General features: G+C 38.2%; 1 protein-coding gene across 1 annotated transcript in view; it reads left to right on the forward strand.

The window, feature by feature from the left end:
• Positions 1 to 17,545, forward strand: part of Smc6 (structural maintenance of chromosomes 6) — a 61,578-nt gene that overhangs the window by 11,512 nt on the left and 32,521 nt on the right. Inside the window, exons 5-10 of the mRNA XM_051143433.1 lie at positions 4,958 to 5,094; positions 5,469 to 5,530; positions 7,586 to 7,666; positions 8,444 to 8,545; positions 10,551 to 10,670; positions 10,763 to 10,861. Coding sequence (XP_050999390.1) covers positions 4,958 to 5,094; positions 5,469 to 5,530; positions 7,586 to 7,666; positions 8,444 to 8,545; positions 10,551 to 10,670; positions 10,763 to 10,861 — 601 coding nt within the window. The remainder of the gene's footprint in view (positions 1 to 4,957; positions 5,095 to 5,468; positions 5,531 to 7,585; positions 7,667 to 8,443; positions 8,546 to 10,550; positions 10,671 to 10,762; positions 10,862 to 17,545) is intronic.

A 17,545-nucleotide genomic window follows, 5' to 3' on the forward strand; every position in this document is an offset into this window, starting at 1 on the left:
AATACAATACAAATAAAGAATGCCAGCTTCTGACATACATGCTGCTGAGGAATTTAGGAATCTTAACCTCAATCCAGGATTCCCAATTGATACAAAAGAAAGGAAGATATACAGAAAATCATTTCTCATGCTTGGCTTGGAAGAGAACTAACTGAAGACAGTTTCCAGTAAATTTTTTGTTTTTACTTCTTATTTGGATTATGTCCCTACAAATATTTTCCTTGTCCTTCTTCTCTTAACATGTTTTCTTTAGGACAACCTCATGTCATAGCAGATTGACAGGCCAGGCTCCTAGTGACATGGGACCAAGTGTACAGATTTCAGATATGGACATAGTAAGACAGACCTGAAATCCTCAGGAGAGTGGATTCCCTTCTGCAAAAATAAGAGTCATTAAAAAGCAAAGACAGTTTTATGGATGTCACATGCTTCAGGGAGGGAGGAGAGAAAAGGAGAGCTCTTAATGAGGTTTTTGCTTTTTAGACAGGGTTTCACTATTTGGCCCTGGCTGGCTGGAACTTGCTATGTAGACCAGACGGGTCTCAGATCAGTTTGAGTGCTGCTGGGGTTAAAGGCTCATGCCATCAGTTTTGGCTAGCAACACATTTTAGAAGTTCTTTTAAGCTGTATTTCAAGAAAGGTTAGTAAAGCTACATTGTGGTTTGTACCTGTCATCTTGGCCCTGGGGAGGCAGAGGTATGATGCTTGCCACATTTCCAAGCCAACCTGGACTGCTGGTGATTCCAGGCCAACCAGGGCTGTGTAGTAATACTTGGTCTCCTATTATTATTATTATTATTATTATTATTATTATTATTATTGTTATTGTTATTGTTATTATTATAATATTATTATTTCTGCTTTACTGCTTTAAGATACCTACATATTCCTTCTAACGACAGTTGTCCTTCAAAGTCAGTTGTTGTATAAGCTAGTATTTAAACTGTAGTCAAGAAATTTATGCTTGGGTCCTAGTACTTTCCAAATAGGGCAGAGGGATTAAAGTATTTAATACGATGTAACACATCTCGTGGTATACTTAAATAAAGTCATTTTATTTTAATTAAATGAAAAATAAAAACACAGTTTAAGGAAGCCATTCAGACACTCAAGTCACGAACTATACAGTTTGATGGCTTTTTATATAGTTAGAAAGGCTGTTTTAAAGCACTGAGGCTCTTTTAGTTTCAGCTTTTATTTCTTTTGTAGTGGTGGGTAAGTGAATTTAAAAATGTAATTGATACTGAAAATGTATACTAACAAATTTTATTGAACCTTTATTAACAGTAGTTTTCAACCTGTGGATTGTGACCCCTCTGGAGTCAAAAGGCCCTTTTATAGGGGTTCCCTAAGACCATTGGAAAACAGATGTTTACATTACAATTCATAACGAGCAAAAATTACAGTTATAAAATTGCAACAAAAATAATTTTCTGGTTGGGGATCACCACAACACAAGGAACTATATTAAAGGATCACAGCATTAGCAAGGTTGCTTTATTATAAAAGATTGGTGTGCTATCTGTGCAGGTAGACCAGTACCTGAGACATGGATATCTAAGTATAACAAACTTAAACAATTAGGGCCATTAATTTAAAAGTATTAAATGTTGTTACGGACATAATTTTGCTTTTGCTGGCTATTTATGTATGTGTGTTTGTTATCTTCCTTCTTTGGGTCTCCTCTCCCACCTCCTCAGTCCCTTTCCTTGGCTGCTTGTGCCTCGCTGTGTGTCCTTCTCTATCTCTTTGTGATAACTGAGTGTGTTAACGTTCATCTTGGGGGTTTGTGTTTGCTTTATTATTCTTTATCTTAGTCTTGACCACTCTGAGTTCATGTGTACAGACATTTACTAATATTTTAATTGGGCATGTGTGTGTGGGTAAAGGAAGTGAGTTTGTTTCTATCTCTGTCTCAGTCAGTGACAGGGTATGTGCCTTTTGGTCAGCCCTGTTAGGCTTCTTTCACTAAAGCTTCTGTTGTGTTCTACTGCTTTCTTCTTCAGATTTCATACTCTCACCAGTGTTATGTACCATATTAACATTTCAGTTGAGACCTCAAAACTATAACTCTGATAAACCATCATTTTTTGACTTAGTTATGGGAAATTTGAATTAGGCAAAATTTATTTTGAAGTCATTTTAGATTTTCCGAAGTGTTGAGAGATAGTGTTTCTTCTACATTTATCACCCAGCTTCTCTAATGTTGGTTTCTTAAAAATGTATTTACCTTTATTTATGTGCATTGGTTTTGTGTGTGTGTGTGTATTGTTTTGTTTTGTTTTTGCCTGCATGTGTGTCTGTGTGAGAGTGTCAAATCTTGGAGTTACAGACAGTTGTAAGCTGCCATGTGGGTGCTGAGGTTTGAATCTAGGTCCTCTGGAAGAGCAGTCAGTGCCCTTAACCACTGAGCTATCTCTCCAGCCTCCCTTTTATCATTTAAGGGGAATTAAGATGTTCCTAACCAACCTATGTAATTCACATTAATGTATATATGAATTCTTTCTTAAAATTTAAATAATTTATTCAGATTACATCCCAATTGTTAGCTTCTTCCTTGTATCTTCCTGTTGCCCCCCTCCCTCCCTCTTTCACCCTATTCCCCTCCCGTAGGCCTGTGACAAAAGGGGACCTCCTGCCCCACCATATGATCACAGCCTATCAGGTCTCATCCAGATAGCCTGCTTCCCCTTCCTCTGTGTGGTGCTTCGCCTCCCCACCAAGGGGAAGTGGTCAAATAGGGGGGCACCAGAGTTCATGTCAGAGTCAGTCCCCACTCTCCACACAGATGTGAAGAATGTTCTGTCCATTGGCTAGATTTGTATAGAGGGTCTAGGTTTGCTCCATTGTTCTTGGTTGGTACAGTAGTTTGTGCAGACTCCCAGTCCAGATCTGCCAGCCTTGACGGTCTTCTTGTTAGGGTTCCACCCTCTGGGACCTTCTATTTCCCCGTTCTCCCATACCTCTCTCACCTGGAGTCCCAATAGCAAGTCCCAGGATCTGTCCCAATCCCCCACTTGAGGGAAGACTTCTTAACTGGTCTGTCTGTCTGTCTGCCTGCCTGCCTCCCCCCACCCCCTCTGTTTATCTATCTTGTCTTTAGGCTTATTTTCTTGAACTTGAATTTTAAAGTAGACCCTGATTGCTCCATGCAAACTTACATATATTAAGCTCAAGTTTTTAGATGGGGATGTAGACTGATAGGTGGCTTACGTCCATCTTGCCAGGAGGGGGATGGGGAACATATAGGAAATGCTCCTGTTACATCTGAAGTACACAGTGAAACTCATTTTGAATATTTTTCCTGCATTTCTTGTAAACGTTAAAGGATGGAGTTTATTGACAAATCCATAAGAAGTTTGTCAAAGGTTTTGTTTAATTGCTTACTAAAATAGTTTTGTATGAGAAGCATGTGTTTTGTCATATCCTCACATGAACTGGGAAATACTGCCTGCTTTTATGTGTCAGGCAAACATAAATATTAATATCCTTTTACCAACATGTTTTTCTGCCAACTCTTTAATAGAAGTTGAAATAGGCAAATAAAATTGAATTTAATGTATATCTTTTTGTTTGTTTTTTGAAAGTTTCTCTTTTGTAGCCCTGGAACCCAGTGGATCAGGCTGGCCTTGAACTCACAGAGATCCACCTGCTTGTGGCTCCCAAGTGCTGCGATTAACGCCGTGCACTACCACTGCCCGGCTATTTTATATTTTTTGTGTACACACACACACACACACACACACACACACACACACACACACACACATCTTAGTTATTCTTCTACTGCTGTGATAAAACACAATGACTAAGGCAACTTATAAAAGAAAGCGTTTATTGGCTTATGGTTCAGAGGGTTAGATTCCACAATGATGGAGCAAAGGCACAGTGACAACAAGAGCTAAGAGCTTGCATCTTGATCTAGAGATAGGAGACAGATTGTTTAAGACCTCAGTGCCCTCCATCAGTAACATACTTCCTCCAGCAAGGCCATACCATCTAATCCTTCCCAAAGAGTTCCATGAGCTTGTGGGGGCCAGTCTCATTCAGACTACCAAATTCCAATCTGACCCCTATATGCTTATTGCCGTATCAGTGCAAAACACATTTCGTTGGAGTTGCTCTTAAGGAACAAGCCTGGAAGCAGCACCCCTCCATGGCCTGTGTTAGCTCCTGCCTCCTCATTCCTGCCCTGATTGATCGAGTTCTTGCCCTGATTTGCTCAGGGAAGGAAGTGCTCACCATAACTTGCTTAGCCTGCTTTCTTGTAGAACCCATGACTCATTTCAAGGATGGCACCACTCACAGTTTCCTGAGCCATCACCTATCAACCACTAATTAAGAAAATTCCCTACACCTGGAGCTTATGTAGGTTTTGGAGGGAAATAGCAATAGAAGCCTTTGTAGCAAGTTCCAGGTCGGCCAAGAGTTATATGATGAGACATCATTTCAGATGGGGGATGGGGCCTCTTATCATTATGATCTTTGGCTATATAATTCACAGTTGTTGGGTAGTATTATGTCAATTATATATAAAATGTAACTTGACATAACCTAAACTTTCCTTTTTCATTTTGTGAGACAGGATTTCTTTATGTAGCCCTGGCTGTCCTGGAACTCTTTGTAGACCAAGCTGGTCTTAAACTTGCAGAGATGCCTGCCTCTGCTTGCCAAGTGCTGGGATTAAGGGTGTGTGCCACTACTGCCTGGCTTAAATATCTAAAACTTTAGTGTTTTCTACAAATAACAATTTTCCTGTTGTGCACGCAATAGTCAATTTTGATGACACTTGTCAACTTCATTTTTCTGTCGGATAGAGCATCTTTGACATTATCTTATCTGAGTGGCTTGAGGCCCTTAGCTAGTCCTCACAAGTGCTAGATGGATTACTCAGGGATTTTGAAAGTTGCAGTAATGTAATTGTATTATGTAACTCTGCTTAATCTCATTGTTTCAGCTCAGCAGATATCTCTATAACATTAAGGAACAGAGGAGATGATGCCTTTAGGGCAAATGTGTACGGCGACTCTATAGTTGTGCAGCAACACATTAGCGTGGATGGAAGTCGATCTTACAAATTAAAAAGTGAAAGAGGTTTGTTTATTTCTTACGAAATGTTAGTAAATAGTTAAGAGGTCTACTGTAAATTTCCTTTCTTTCCCTCGATTTCTACAACTTAGAGCTAGCAGAAGGTAGAACAGGACATGAAGTGGGAAGGGAGGGTTGAGTTACTTAAGAAGATACAGGCTGGGAGCTGCAGGAAGAAATACGAACTGTTTCTGCATGCAGGCTTTTCCTACTCTGTCTGTACAGTGACTTATGTGCCACTCTGGAACTATATATACTTAGTGGCATTTTGTTTTGATTAGCATGACAAAAGGTGCTCAATATTTGCATATTATAGATAATTGTACATTTTCCCTGCATTTCACAAGGAGTCTGTCTGGTCTTTGTGTTTTTATAACCAGGCACTGTGGTTTCCACTAAGAAGGAAGAATTGATTGCAATTCTTGATCATTTTAACATTCAGGTAATTGCTAAATTTGTTTTTCAGATTAATTAATGAAATTGTCATTTCATTGGTGGTGTAATTTTTTTTTTTTGGCCTGTGGCATGCATATAAGTAAATAAGATGGCTTCATGAATAAATTGATAATGTATACTGCACTTTTGGTGAACTTCCTTAAAATTAACTGATTCAGCACATGTTTAGTGCATTTTTGTTAGCATAGTCACAAATGTTTTGTTAAAATTTATTTTAACAATGGTACAACGTTTCTGTGCAATATAGCTTTCACAGTTAAATTTCATAATTAATCTAGAGTAATGAACTATGGTGGTGCTACTGATCTAGGGTTGTTGGCAAGGTGTCTGACAGTTCATTAGGTCTTGTTTTCAAGAAGTCAGATATAGTTGAGTGGTAGAGGTCTCTGTGAGTTTGAGGCTAGCCTGGTCTACAGAGTGAGTTCCAGGACTGCTAGGGCTACACAGAGAGACCCAAAACAAACAAACAAACAAACAAAGAAAAGTCATATATAATTAAGATGTAGGAAAGCATTGCAAAACATTTTCTTGCTTCCTTCCTCTTTTATTTCTTTTTTTTAAAAATAGGGACCCATTATGATCTCTGGCTGGCTATGCAGATCAGGCTATCTGAGATTCTTCTGACTCTGCCTCCCTCCCAAGTGTTGCAGTTAAAATTGAGCACCACGACACTGAACTGTAAGCATTTTTTTAGAGCAATAGAAAGCACCAGAATTTTACTTAAAGGGAATGTTTTTTTAAAATTCAAGTTTATTTAAAAATTCAACAGCTGTCTTTTTTTTTTTTTTTTTTTTTTTTTTTTTGTGGTTTTGTTTTTCGATACAGGGTTTCTCTCTGTGCAGCCCTGGCTGTACTGGGACTCATTTTTTAGACCATGCTGGCCTCAAATTCACAGAGATTTGCCTGCCTTTGCCTCCCAAGTGGTGGGAGGCCACCACACCTGGCTGAACAATTGTCATTTTGAATGGTAATAATGAACATTTTTGTTTCTCCTTTTCGTATACTACTCCTGTATGATTAACCTGTGAATATCACTTTTACCATCATAAATTGCTTTATTAGTAGTACCAGAGCTATTATTAAAATAAGCACTCAATCTTTTTAGGCGAAATTTATATTTAAAACTATTTCACTTTATACATTTTGGTAGCCAATTGTAATTTTGTTTAAGCTATGGCTTATTTAAAATGACCTGTGCTCCTTAATATACATAACTGATACATATTTCCATAGATTTTTTCTATTATCCTTACAAAGTTTAAAACACATGAGAAACCTTAAAGCATTGCTGAGACACTACTGATCACAGATAACTAGGTTGAACTTTTTTAGTGTATTGTAAAAGCTCTTTGAGTTACCCAAGGCTATATAGTGGGTAAGGACAGATAAGAATGCAGAAGACCTATATATTTACCTGTGTTGTCCTTTGATGTTGGAGTCACTAAGTGGTAATCTGCATGGAAGTGAAGGCCTATTTATTTTCTTTGTGTTTATGTGTACATAGGTTTGTGAGTGCTTGCTTGTGTGTGGAGGGCCAAAGTTGACATTGGGTATCCTCAGTTGTTTGCCACTTTATCGAGTCAGGGTTTCTCACTGAACCGGAAGCTTGCCAATTCCTGCTAGTCTTCTTAGCCAGCTTGCCCTGGGTGATCCTTTGTTTCTGTCCCGTAAATGCTAGGGTTAATGTTGGCTGCTGTTCCTAATTGGTTTTTAAAATGGGTTCTAGAGGTCTGAACTTCATTTCTTGAGTACATAGCAAGTGTTTGATCCACTAAGCCATTTTCCTAGCCCCTGAAAAACATAAGAAAAGCACATAAGAAGTTTCTTGAGCTTGTTGTACCTTCTGCAGTAGAATGTTGACTATGACTACCTATGTTAAAAATGTGTAACATTGCTTTTGTATTTTAGCCCTAATGCTATAGATTTTATAACAGCTTAGCTTTCTTGATTGGCCGTTTGTCATTTGTAATGTATAGTTTGGGCTAAAGCATTAAAATGAAAAAAAAAAAATTAATGCCCTTTTAAAAAATATTTGTTTCAGGTGGATAATCCAGTTTCTGTTTTAACACAAGAGATGAGCAAGCAGTTCCTACAGTCCAAAAATGAGGGAGACAAATACAAAGTAAGAGACTAAACCAAGTACAAGCCTAACTAAGGTCATGTGTTCAGATACATACAAACCTGCTCAGATATGGGTACTGAAATCTTTTTCTCTTTCAGAATCCCCCACTTAAAATAACCCTGTAAAATAGGTTTTTTTTTTTTTTTTTTTTTTAATATTTTATTTAATTTATGTGTGCTGGTGTGAGCGTGTCAGATCTTGGAGTCAAAGACAGTTGTGAGCTGCCATGCGGGTGCTGGGAATTGAACCCAGGTCCTTTGGAAGAGCAGGCAGTGCTCTTAACCACTGAGCCATCTCTCCAGCCCCTGTAAAATAGGTTTTAAAATTGCCAAGTAAGCCCACTCATCATTTCCTCCACTCCAGGGAAGAAGCTTGATGATAGCAGTTCTGGGGCCTGACCCCAAGACCTTGCCCACGATAGGCAAATGTCTACACCAAGCTACGTCCCACTCCTGTTTTAGTTTAAAAAAATTATGCCAAGTAAGATTTGAATTTTTTTTTTTAATTTGAGTTTTCATTCTAAAAGAGTAGATTATTTTTCAAGTAACCTTTGAGGAAATATGGCAGAATGAATGATTAGCCACACATGACCTAATAATAAACTTTAAACCATTTAACATTTTATAAGATTTGTTCTTGGTGTTTATGTATATGTGCTTAGATATTTAATGCCATTTATGTAATTGGTTTAAAAGTTTTGAAGGCCAAAATTTCCCTTTTTTTTTTATACTGTAAGCCTACAAAGTCCTAATTGTGTTTTTCTTTTTGTTGATATAGTTCTTCATGAAAGCAACTCAGCTTGAACAGATGAAGGAAGATTATTCATATATTATGGAAACAAAAGAAAGAACAAAGGAGCAGATAAATCAGGGAGAAGAGGTATGTAAACACTGTGAATGTTTTTGAGATGACGTCAGTTCCTAGAGTACTTAAGGTAAAGGTATCATAAAATTACATTCCTATCTATAAATCTATGCCTTCATTAAACAGGTGTCATTTTTTATAGCACACACTGGAGTATGTGACATTTAATTTTTATAATTAAGGCATTTAATAGCTGTATTTTTGTTTTGTAATAATGGATGTGTATGTATCTTATTTCCTCTTTTAGACTAAACTAGAAGATAAAATAGTGTTTTACATTGCATTGTGCAAGGCATTACTGATTCCCACTATGAATAGTTTGAAAATGTTACGTAACATTTATTTTGTTGGGTACAAACTGCAGGCTGATGCTAAGCATAGTATGGACTTGTAATATGATGAGTATTATATCAGCAAGATATTAACATTATTTAAGCAGCCAAAGGCTTGTTAGCTGATGTCACATCATATCTTAACAATTTTGTCTGTTTTTGTTGTTCGCTTTGGTTTTGTGTTTTTCAATACAGGGCATTTCTAGTTTCATTCTGTAGACCAGGCTGGCCTCAGAGATTGCCTGACTGACTCTGTCTCCTGAGTGTTAAGTTTAAAAATGTATGCCACCATCACCAGGCGAATCTTTGAATTTTTAAATCACTCCCATCAGTTACGCCCTATTTCATTTTGTTTTTAGCAAAAAATTTGAGTGGCTTTAATGGTAGTTATCAAGTAGGAAGTTGGTTATATTAATTAGAAATATAAGAGGCAAATCTGATTCTGGTAACATTTTTTTTTTTTAGTCCAAATATGAAATATATTTTATTTAACCACTCAGTAGAGTAGGAAAGGCAGACCCAACACTGAACTATGAGAGGTCCTAGGAGCCATATAAAGCAAGGAAAGGGAGAATAAGGAAGTGGTCATGGATGAGAGATGTAAAAATTGGCAAGACTTCTCACTATTTTAAGTTGCAGAATCTTCACAGGTGTCTGTGATAGGGTAGGTTTTATAGTGAGAAAAACAGGAGCCGAATGTGTATAGTTTCCATGAAACTTGGTGAGGAAGGAAATAATTTTAGAAGTAGAGTAGTGCCAAGGGTTAGAGAATAGTGGTTTTTTCCGTGAGGAAGAAAAATGAGGCTAAAGGGTCCAAAGCAGCTAGTAGATGGAGACTAGACCTCTTAGAGAGGCAGGCCACCTTTCTTCTGCAGCAGTCATTGCAGATAACTGCTTTAGATTTGTAGGTCAGAGTGTTGAAAATCGTAGATGTTTCCATCTGCTGATTTGCACAGACTCTGAAGGCAAAGGATATAGAGAAAAACAAGGAGGCAGTGTATGCAAGTTTGGAAGGATTTGGTAACAGATTGAAATAATCTTAGAAAAGGGAAGAGGATTGAATTGCATAGGGAATCAAAGTAAAATTACGGTGAATTAAGGAGACTGTCGACACAGGTGTGAAGACTATGAGGCGTAGGAACCACTTAATAGCTTGTTTTAATGATACAGCATTTTATATTTATTTCATTTATTATTAATAGAGAATGAGGACTTGTTCTCTTTCTGGATATGTGTTACCTTTTGTCTGGATGATCAGGCTTGTCTGGCTTTGAGAGGTTAATTGAGCAGTGGCGCACACCTTTGATCCCAGCACTGGGAAGGCCGAGGCAGGTGAGTTCGAGGCCAGCCTGGTCTACAAAGTGAGTCCAGGACAGTCAAAGCTACACAGAGAAACCCTGTCTCGGGAGAAAAAAGAAGATATGGATATTTAGATAGGGAATTAAGATGGAAAATGAGAAGAAATCTTGAAGACATGAATGTGTAATCCTTTGCTCCTAATATTTGGTCATTTATAAATTGCAAAGTTTAGCAAAAATTTTTGTACTTAGCTTAAGTGTGCCAAAGGTCTAAAGTCTTTATTATTACTTTAATGACACTGTTGTGTACCAGTTTAGACATCATTTTTAAATAACAGATACACAAAATGCTTCTTTCTGATTTTCATAAAAAATTATTTTTCTTTTAAGCGGCTTACTGAACTAAAACGCCAGTGTTTGGAGAAAGAAGAACGTTTTCAAAATATTGCTGGTTTGAGTACAATGAAGACTAATTTAGAGTATTTGAAACATGAAATGGCTTGGGCAGTGGTAATTTTCACTCTTGTTCATCTATATTCATCTAACATCCACAGGCTTCATATTTGCTAGTTGTAATAATTAGGTGTATGGTTGGATTTCAGGTCAATGAAATTGAAAAACAATTGAATGCTATACGAGATAATATCAAAATTGGAGAAGAACGTGCTGCCAAACTTGACAGGAAAATGGAAGAACAGCAGGTATTTAGAGGCTCTTATAGAGTCTGTTAAGTCATGATATTGCTGGGATTTGATATGACCTACAAACCACCTGTGTATTATCTGTACTCAAATCTGTTAAACTTGGGCCAAATCTAAACTTTCACAAAGACTGCATAGCAACTGCAACTGTCATTTGAAATAGAACTGTATTTGGCTGTAGTAATCGTTTCTGAGGCTTGGGCTGCTGATTTCTCACACTTGTGGACAATGGGACTTTGTTAAGGAGTTGAAACAGAAGAAATGAGAAATAGTTCTGAAACAGCTGTCAAGTACAGTAGCACTCACGTTAAGTATCAGTAAACAGAAGAAATTAGAAATGAAAACAGAGCCCAGAGGAACTTTAAGGGAACTTTAAGGGAACTATAATTTATGATCTAGAATTTAGATTTCCTGTGAGATATTTTCTGTTGGTAGAGTTTGTATTAGATAACTATTTTAGGTTTGTTCAGGTGGATTTTAACTAAGATGGAAAGTCTCATTAGAAAATATTAATCTAAAAATGTGTTTAAAGTGCTAAGATCTTCCACATACACATACAAGTTAATAAGAGTGGCAAATACTGAACCTGGGGTGTTTCCAGTAGACTTTTTTTTTTTTTTTAAACCAGCAGGCCATGTCCTGAGACCTTTCCTAAGGTGTAGAATTCATAGACTGTGCCATTCACTTGTTTAAAAGTGTAGTTGAGTGGATTTTAGTATATTAATAGGCTCTGCTGCTGCTACATGAGATTCCTGCACTGTCATGCTCAAAGAGGAACTTTGATCTTTACAGGTAGAGCTTATTAAAACTATTCTACTCCCAACCCCTTACCACCTGATATTAATTTGTTTTAAAGAAATTTGTTTTAAAATAATTCTTTGGTGAACATACAATTTTGCCATAAAGACTAATGCAAATTTGTATACTAATAGGATGGGTGTACATGTTTGTCTTTACATAAAGAATTAAATCTTGGCTCAGTATTTGATACTGTGGGACATATAGTATCGTTCTTTCTTTTTTTTTTGTAGTTGACTGATACCTTGGTTGTATAATCATCAATGCTGATAATGACACTTTTAATATAAATATGCATTACAAAGTAGCAGAAGGTTCATTTCAGTAATTGTTGGGAACTTCTGTTCTAATCTCAAGGAAGAATTTTTAACAATATTTTGATGATTTTTGTTTTTTTTGTTTTTATGAAATAGTCAGAAACTCAAAAAATTTTTATTTTATTTATTTGTTTTATTCATGTGCATTGGTATTTTGCCTGCATGTGTGTCTGTGAGGGTGTTGGATCTTCTGGAACTGAAGCTGCAGACAGTTGCCATGAGGGTGCTGAGGATTGAATCCAGGGCTTCTTAAGAGCAGCCAGCATTCTTAACCACTGGGCGACCTCTCCGGCCCCTCAAAGAACAAATTTTAAAGTAAACATCTTAACAAAATAATTTGATACAAATATTTTAGGAAAATATTAAAAGTCTTTGTTCTCCATAGTTAAACCATTGTGTTGCTATAAGAACAGAAAACTATATATACAATAAAAAGTGTGGTTTATAACATAAACTCTCAAACCTGAGCTGAGGCGTATTTTAGGCAGGATTGTTGGTGTTATGTTGTGTATAGTGCAAAGTGTACATATTGTGTGTTGAAAACTAAGCCTACAGTGAAATTGCATAATGCAGCCTGTGCAAATACTACCAGGAACACCTTAAATTCATTATGCATTTGAATTTCCTTTCGTTTTTGGTCATTTGTTTGCATTTTACTGTTAACGGTTTTGGGGACTCCCACATTTCATTTACGTGTTGTTACATGGGTTCACAATTCAGTTTAAGAAGCAATACATTATAAGGTGGCCCTTCCTCATTCTACTTTGTGTGTGTGAATTACTTACGTCTTTGTATTTTATTCTCCTTTGCTTAAGACATTTCTGCCCCTAGGCATAGTTATGGTATAGAATAGGATCTTCCCCAGTTTAATGCTTCTAGTCTTTCTTGAAGGTCACAGATATCTTTACTTTCAAGGGTTCTATTGGAAAAAATAGTAGCAATAAATAGTACATTTGTTTTGCAATTTTTGGGCTAGGTTTCTCACTCTCTCTTCAGGTAATAAATGGAAGTTCAATCCTTCCCACTTCTCTTACCTCAGATTTTCTTTCTGACATATTAGTCTAAAATTTTCTTCAAATATGTTTATCCTATGGGTCTTACTTCTCAGCTTGTTGTAGAGGAAGTCCTTGAGTACTTCCTTCAGAGGTATTTCTAGTTGGATAGTGAAACCCAATTTGAGTAATAGATGCTTACCTCATTTTCAAAAGTTAGTAGTTGTGAAGAAAGCTATATGGCTTTCTTTTGTGTAAGCACTTGGTATTTCTGTAATAAATTAGAAAGCTTTAGAGGGTATGGACTATCTAATAATTATATATCTTTCATAGAATTTGTCTTTGTAATTATCAAATTCATTTGCATGATTTTTTTTTTTTTTGGTCTGTGTGTGTGTCTGTGAACCACATGTGTTGCTGATGCCCACGGAGGCCAGAAGAAGTAGTTGAATTCTCTTGAACTAAAATTACAGATGGTTTTAAGCTACCATGTGGTGTTGGGAATTGAACCTGGGCCCTCTGTAAGAATAGTAGATGTTTTTAATTGCTGAGCCATCTGTCCAGTCTCCTTCCTATCATTTTTATGCAGAGCTTTTGACACAACTTTAATATTGTCTGTAGACTGACTTTTAAATAGAAGATTTCTGAAGAAATAGTATATCATGTAAACTTTAAATTTTTGTTAACTTGGAAACCATTCTTAGGCAGTTGATGGTGCATGCCATGCTCTTAGTCCCTGTACTCAGTCAGGAGGCAGAGGCCGGGGGACCGGAGTTCAAGGCCAGGCTGGTCTTCAGAATGAGTTCCAGGACAACCAAGGCTGGCTACACAGAGAAACCCTGTTTTGCAAAACAAACAAAACAACAACAAAAGAAAACCATTTAAAAACATATCCTTAGATGCTTCCCTTCTTTTGTCTCTTCATTCCTCCTTTACCAAGTCATAAATTATAGCCCTAAATTTGTATTCCTCTTGTTTTAGTTTCTCCAGTGTTGGATTGTAGGCATGAACTGCTGTTAAGCTCCAACACAGGAGCTGAGAGTGACAAATAACACATGACTTAGAGATTGGCCTATGTCTGATTCTTTACAGAGAAATTTGTTAGCTTCTGATTAAAATAGTACCCTCCTTCCCCCTCCCTTTGTAATTCATCCCTAGTGTCATTGTCTCATTTGGTCTCTTAAGACTTTTTTACTTTATTCAAACCGTTCCTGTATTTTTTTTTTACTTTATTCAAACCATTCTTGTATTTGTTTTGTTTTGTTTTTTTGAGATAAGGTTTTTCTGTGTAGCCTTAGCTGTCCTGGACTCACTTTGTAGATCAGGCTGGCCTTGAACTCAGAGATATCCACCTGCCTCTGCCTCCCGAGTGCTGGGATTACAGGCATGTGCCACCACCTCTGGCTCCATTCCTGTAATTTTCCTGCCACCTTGCCTCCTCAAATCTTCTGGATGATCAGGTATAAGCATGCAAACTTTTTTAAAAAAGTAATTCAGTTTTCCTTCTAGTAACTTCTGTAGGTCTGGATTTATGGATAGCTACTGTTTGAATTTGTTTTTGTCGTGTAATATCTTGTTTTCTCCATCAGTGGTTATTGAAAGTTTCACTGGGTCTGGTAGTCTGGCCGGGCATCTGTGGTCTCTTAGGGTTTGCAGAACCTGTGCCCAAGCCCTTCTGGCTTTTATCATCTCTGCTGAGAAATCTGATGTAATTCAGATCGGTTTGCCATTAAATGTTACTTGCCCCCTTCCCCTTGCTGATTTTAATATTTTTTCTTTGTTCTGTATATTTGTGTTTTGATTATTGTGTGGCGGGAGTATTTTTTGGTCTATTTGGTGTTCTGTAGGCCTCTTGTGTATTTATATGTATCTCCTTTAAATTGGGGAGATTTTCTTATATGATTTTTGTTGAAAATATTTTCCAGGCCTTGGAGCTGGGCGTCTTCTCTTTCCTCAATTCCTATTATCCTCAGGTTTTGTCTTTTCATGGTGTCCTTGATTTCTTGGAATTTTTTCATCAGGAATTTTTCAGATTTAACATTTTTTTTTTGATGGTTGCATCAAGTTCAATTGTATCTTCTACTCCAGACATTCTTTCCTCCATCTCTTGAATTCTTTCTGTTAGAGAATCTTACCTCTGCATTTCCTGCTTTCTTCTCTAAGTTCTCTTGTGTCCAGCTTTCTTCTGTCTGTGTTTTTATCATTGTTTCCATTTTCATCTTCAGATCTTGAACTCTTTTACTTATTTCCTTCATCTGTTTGTATTTTCCTGAATTTCTTCCAGTGATTTCATTTCCTCTCGATAGGCCTCTTTAATGTTCTCAATCTGTTTGGCTGCATCTTCCTGCATTTGTTTACGGATTTTATTAATTTCCTCCATTACCATCTTCATTACTAAGGATTAGAGGTCATTTTCTTGTGCTTCAGTTGCGTTTGAGTTCCCAGCGTTGAATTCTTTGGGTAAGCTGTGATCTGGAGATGCTGTTTGTTTTGTTTTTTTGTTGTTTGTGTTTTTTACGCTGGTCTTTAGTCATCTTGCTTTCTCTGCCATTGCGAGGTAGTTTCTGGTGCCCTTTACTGGTGGATGAGAGCAGTTCCTTGGTTGGTGTCTATAGGGAACCCTTCCATGGATCAGACAGGTGACCCGGTTTCAGCTCCAGGGGACTTTACTCCACACCCTGGGCCCTGCTGGGTCAGCAGAGGAAGGTGCTGCTGCTCTGTAGCCCAAGGATCAGTGGTGTAGATAAAGCTGGTTATCCTGCCTTTAGCTGGGCTTTGAAAACCCTGCCCTCAGGCACTGGGGCTTTGGGAGCCTATGCTCAGTCCACCAGTTGTGCCACTTGCCAGATCTGTTTGTAGGAGAGCAGGGGAATCCCTGGTAGGTGTGGTGGGGCTGCTGGCTAAGTTTCCTCTCGATCCTCTCAGGCCAGTTCAGTCCCTTCCCAGAGTGTGGGAGCCTCCACCAAGCCGCTTCAGTCTTGCTCAAGTGTGTGGGAACAGTAGTACCCTGGGATAGCTGGCTAGGCTTCTGCCTGATCTGTTCAGACCGGTCAGACAGTACAGCCTTAGAGCAGTCAACCTGAGAGTGGCTATAGAGCTGTAGCTGGAAAACGTGTCCATAGCCGCCAGTGCTCTGGGTTCCTCTGTGGCCTGGAGGGGTTATCTGAGGTCAGAGCTATCCCAGATCCACACTCTGGGCTCCCCCTGAGCCAGCAGACAGTGAAGCTGTTTCTCCATAGCCCACAGTTCATACAGAGAGGGAGAAAGAAAGAGTGCAGGAACTGCATAACACAGGAGGCTGCGCAGGCCTTTGGATACTGAGCCTGTGTGGTCGCTGGCTCCTGGGTCTTTCTGTGGACTGGCAAAGCAGTCTGAGGTCAAATCCACCTGTTTTCCTGGGTTCTCCCCAGGCCATCAGATCCAGACTCTGGTGCTTCACCACCCCACAGTTCAGTCCCAGATGTGGAGTCCATGATACAGAGCACGGCTGCATGCAGCTCGCAGGTGGGTATAGGTCCAGACTCTGGGGACTGTGGGCCTCTTGGATGGCCTGAGGCCAGACCCTCTTGTGCTCTGCTCTGTGTGGACCCCTCTCACGTAGGGCTCTCCAGGTCTTGTGGTCTGTAGCTCCCAGCCGGGTCCTAGTCTCCATCGTGTGTGTTCAGCTCTGTCATCTTGGATCTCTCAGCATGCAAATATGTACATTATCTTTTCTATGTAGTTTAGCTATCTATTAGTTTTCCTACCCATCATCTCATTTCATATCATGATGATCTCAGCTTAACTTCTGACATACTTAATTTCTAAAGTAGATATTGATTACTTTGTATGTGCTCTAGTGTCTTTTGCCTAGAACTTTTCCCTCAGCCTATGTCCAGGTACACTGTAATTAATTACCCTTTTTGCTGTCAGCACAGATGCTGCATTTTTTACTTTTTCTTGGCATACCTATAATTTCTTTCCTATGCTCTCTTATTTATTTATTTATTTATTGCATATGAGTGCTTCATCTGCAGAAGAGGGTATCAGGTTACATTATAGATGGTTGTGAGCCACCATGTGGTTACTGGGAATTGAACTCAGGACCTCTGGAACAGCAGGCGGCGCTCTTAACCACTGAGCCATCTCTCCAGCCCCTCCTGTGCTTTCATAATATAAATGGATATACCTTACCTAGTATTTGTTTTTGTGTATTCTCTGTTAAATTGTGTCTTTCTTAAATAGTTTCATTTAAAGACATTATTTCATTGTGGGTCAAAATTAAATTATATTTTAGAATTTTATATAACTGATTGCCTAATAACTTCATCTAATTTATTTACTTGTTGTGTGTATATGTGCATGCACATGTGCACACACATGTATGTTATGGCATCCATGGATTCCTTTTGTCATGTTAAGGGGTCAAAAGACAACTTAAGAGAGTCACTTTACTTCAGCATATCAGCTGTCAGGTTGAACTTTGGTTGTGAGCATTGGCAGTGGCTGCCCTACTTACTGAGCCATCTCACTCAGCCCTTACCTGATGTCTTGAGTAAAATTAATTTTATTGGGATGTGAACTGTTCATGACTTTTA

Source organism: Acomys russatus, chromosome 1 (assembly GCF_903995435.1).
Source record: "Acomys russatus chromosome 1, mAcoRus1.1, whole genome shotgun sequence".
In the NCBI taxonomy this organism is placed as follows: domain Eukaryota; kingdom Metazoa; phylum Chordata; class Mammalia; order Rodentia; family Muridae; genus Acomys; species Acomys russatus.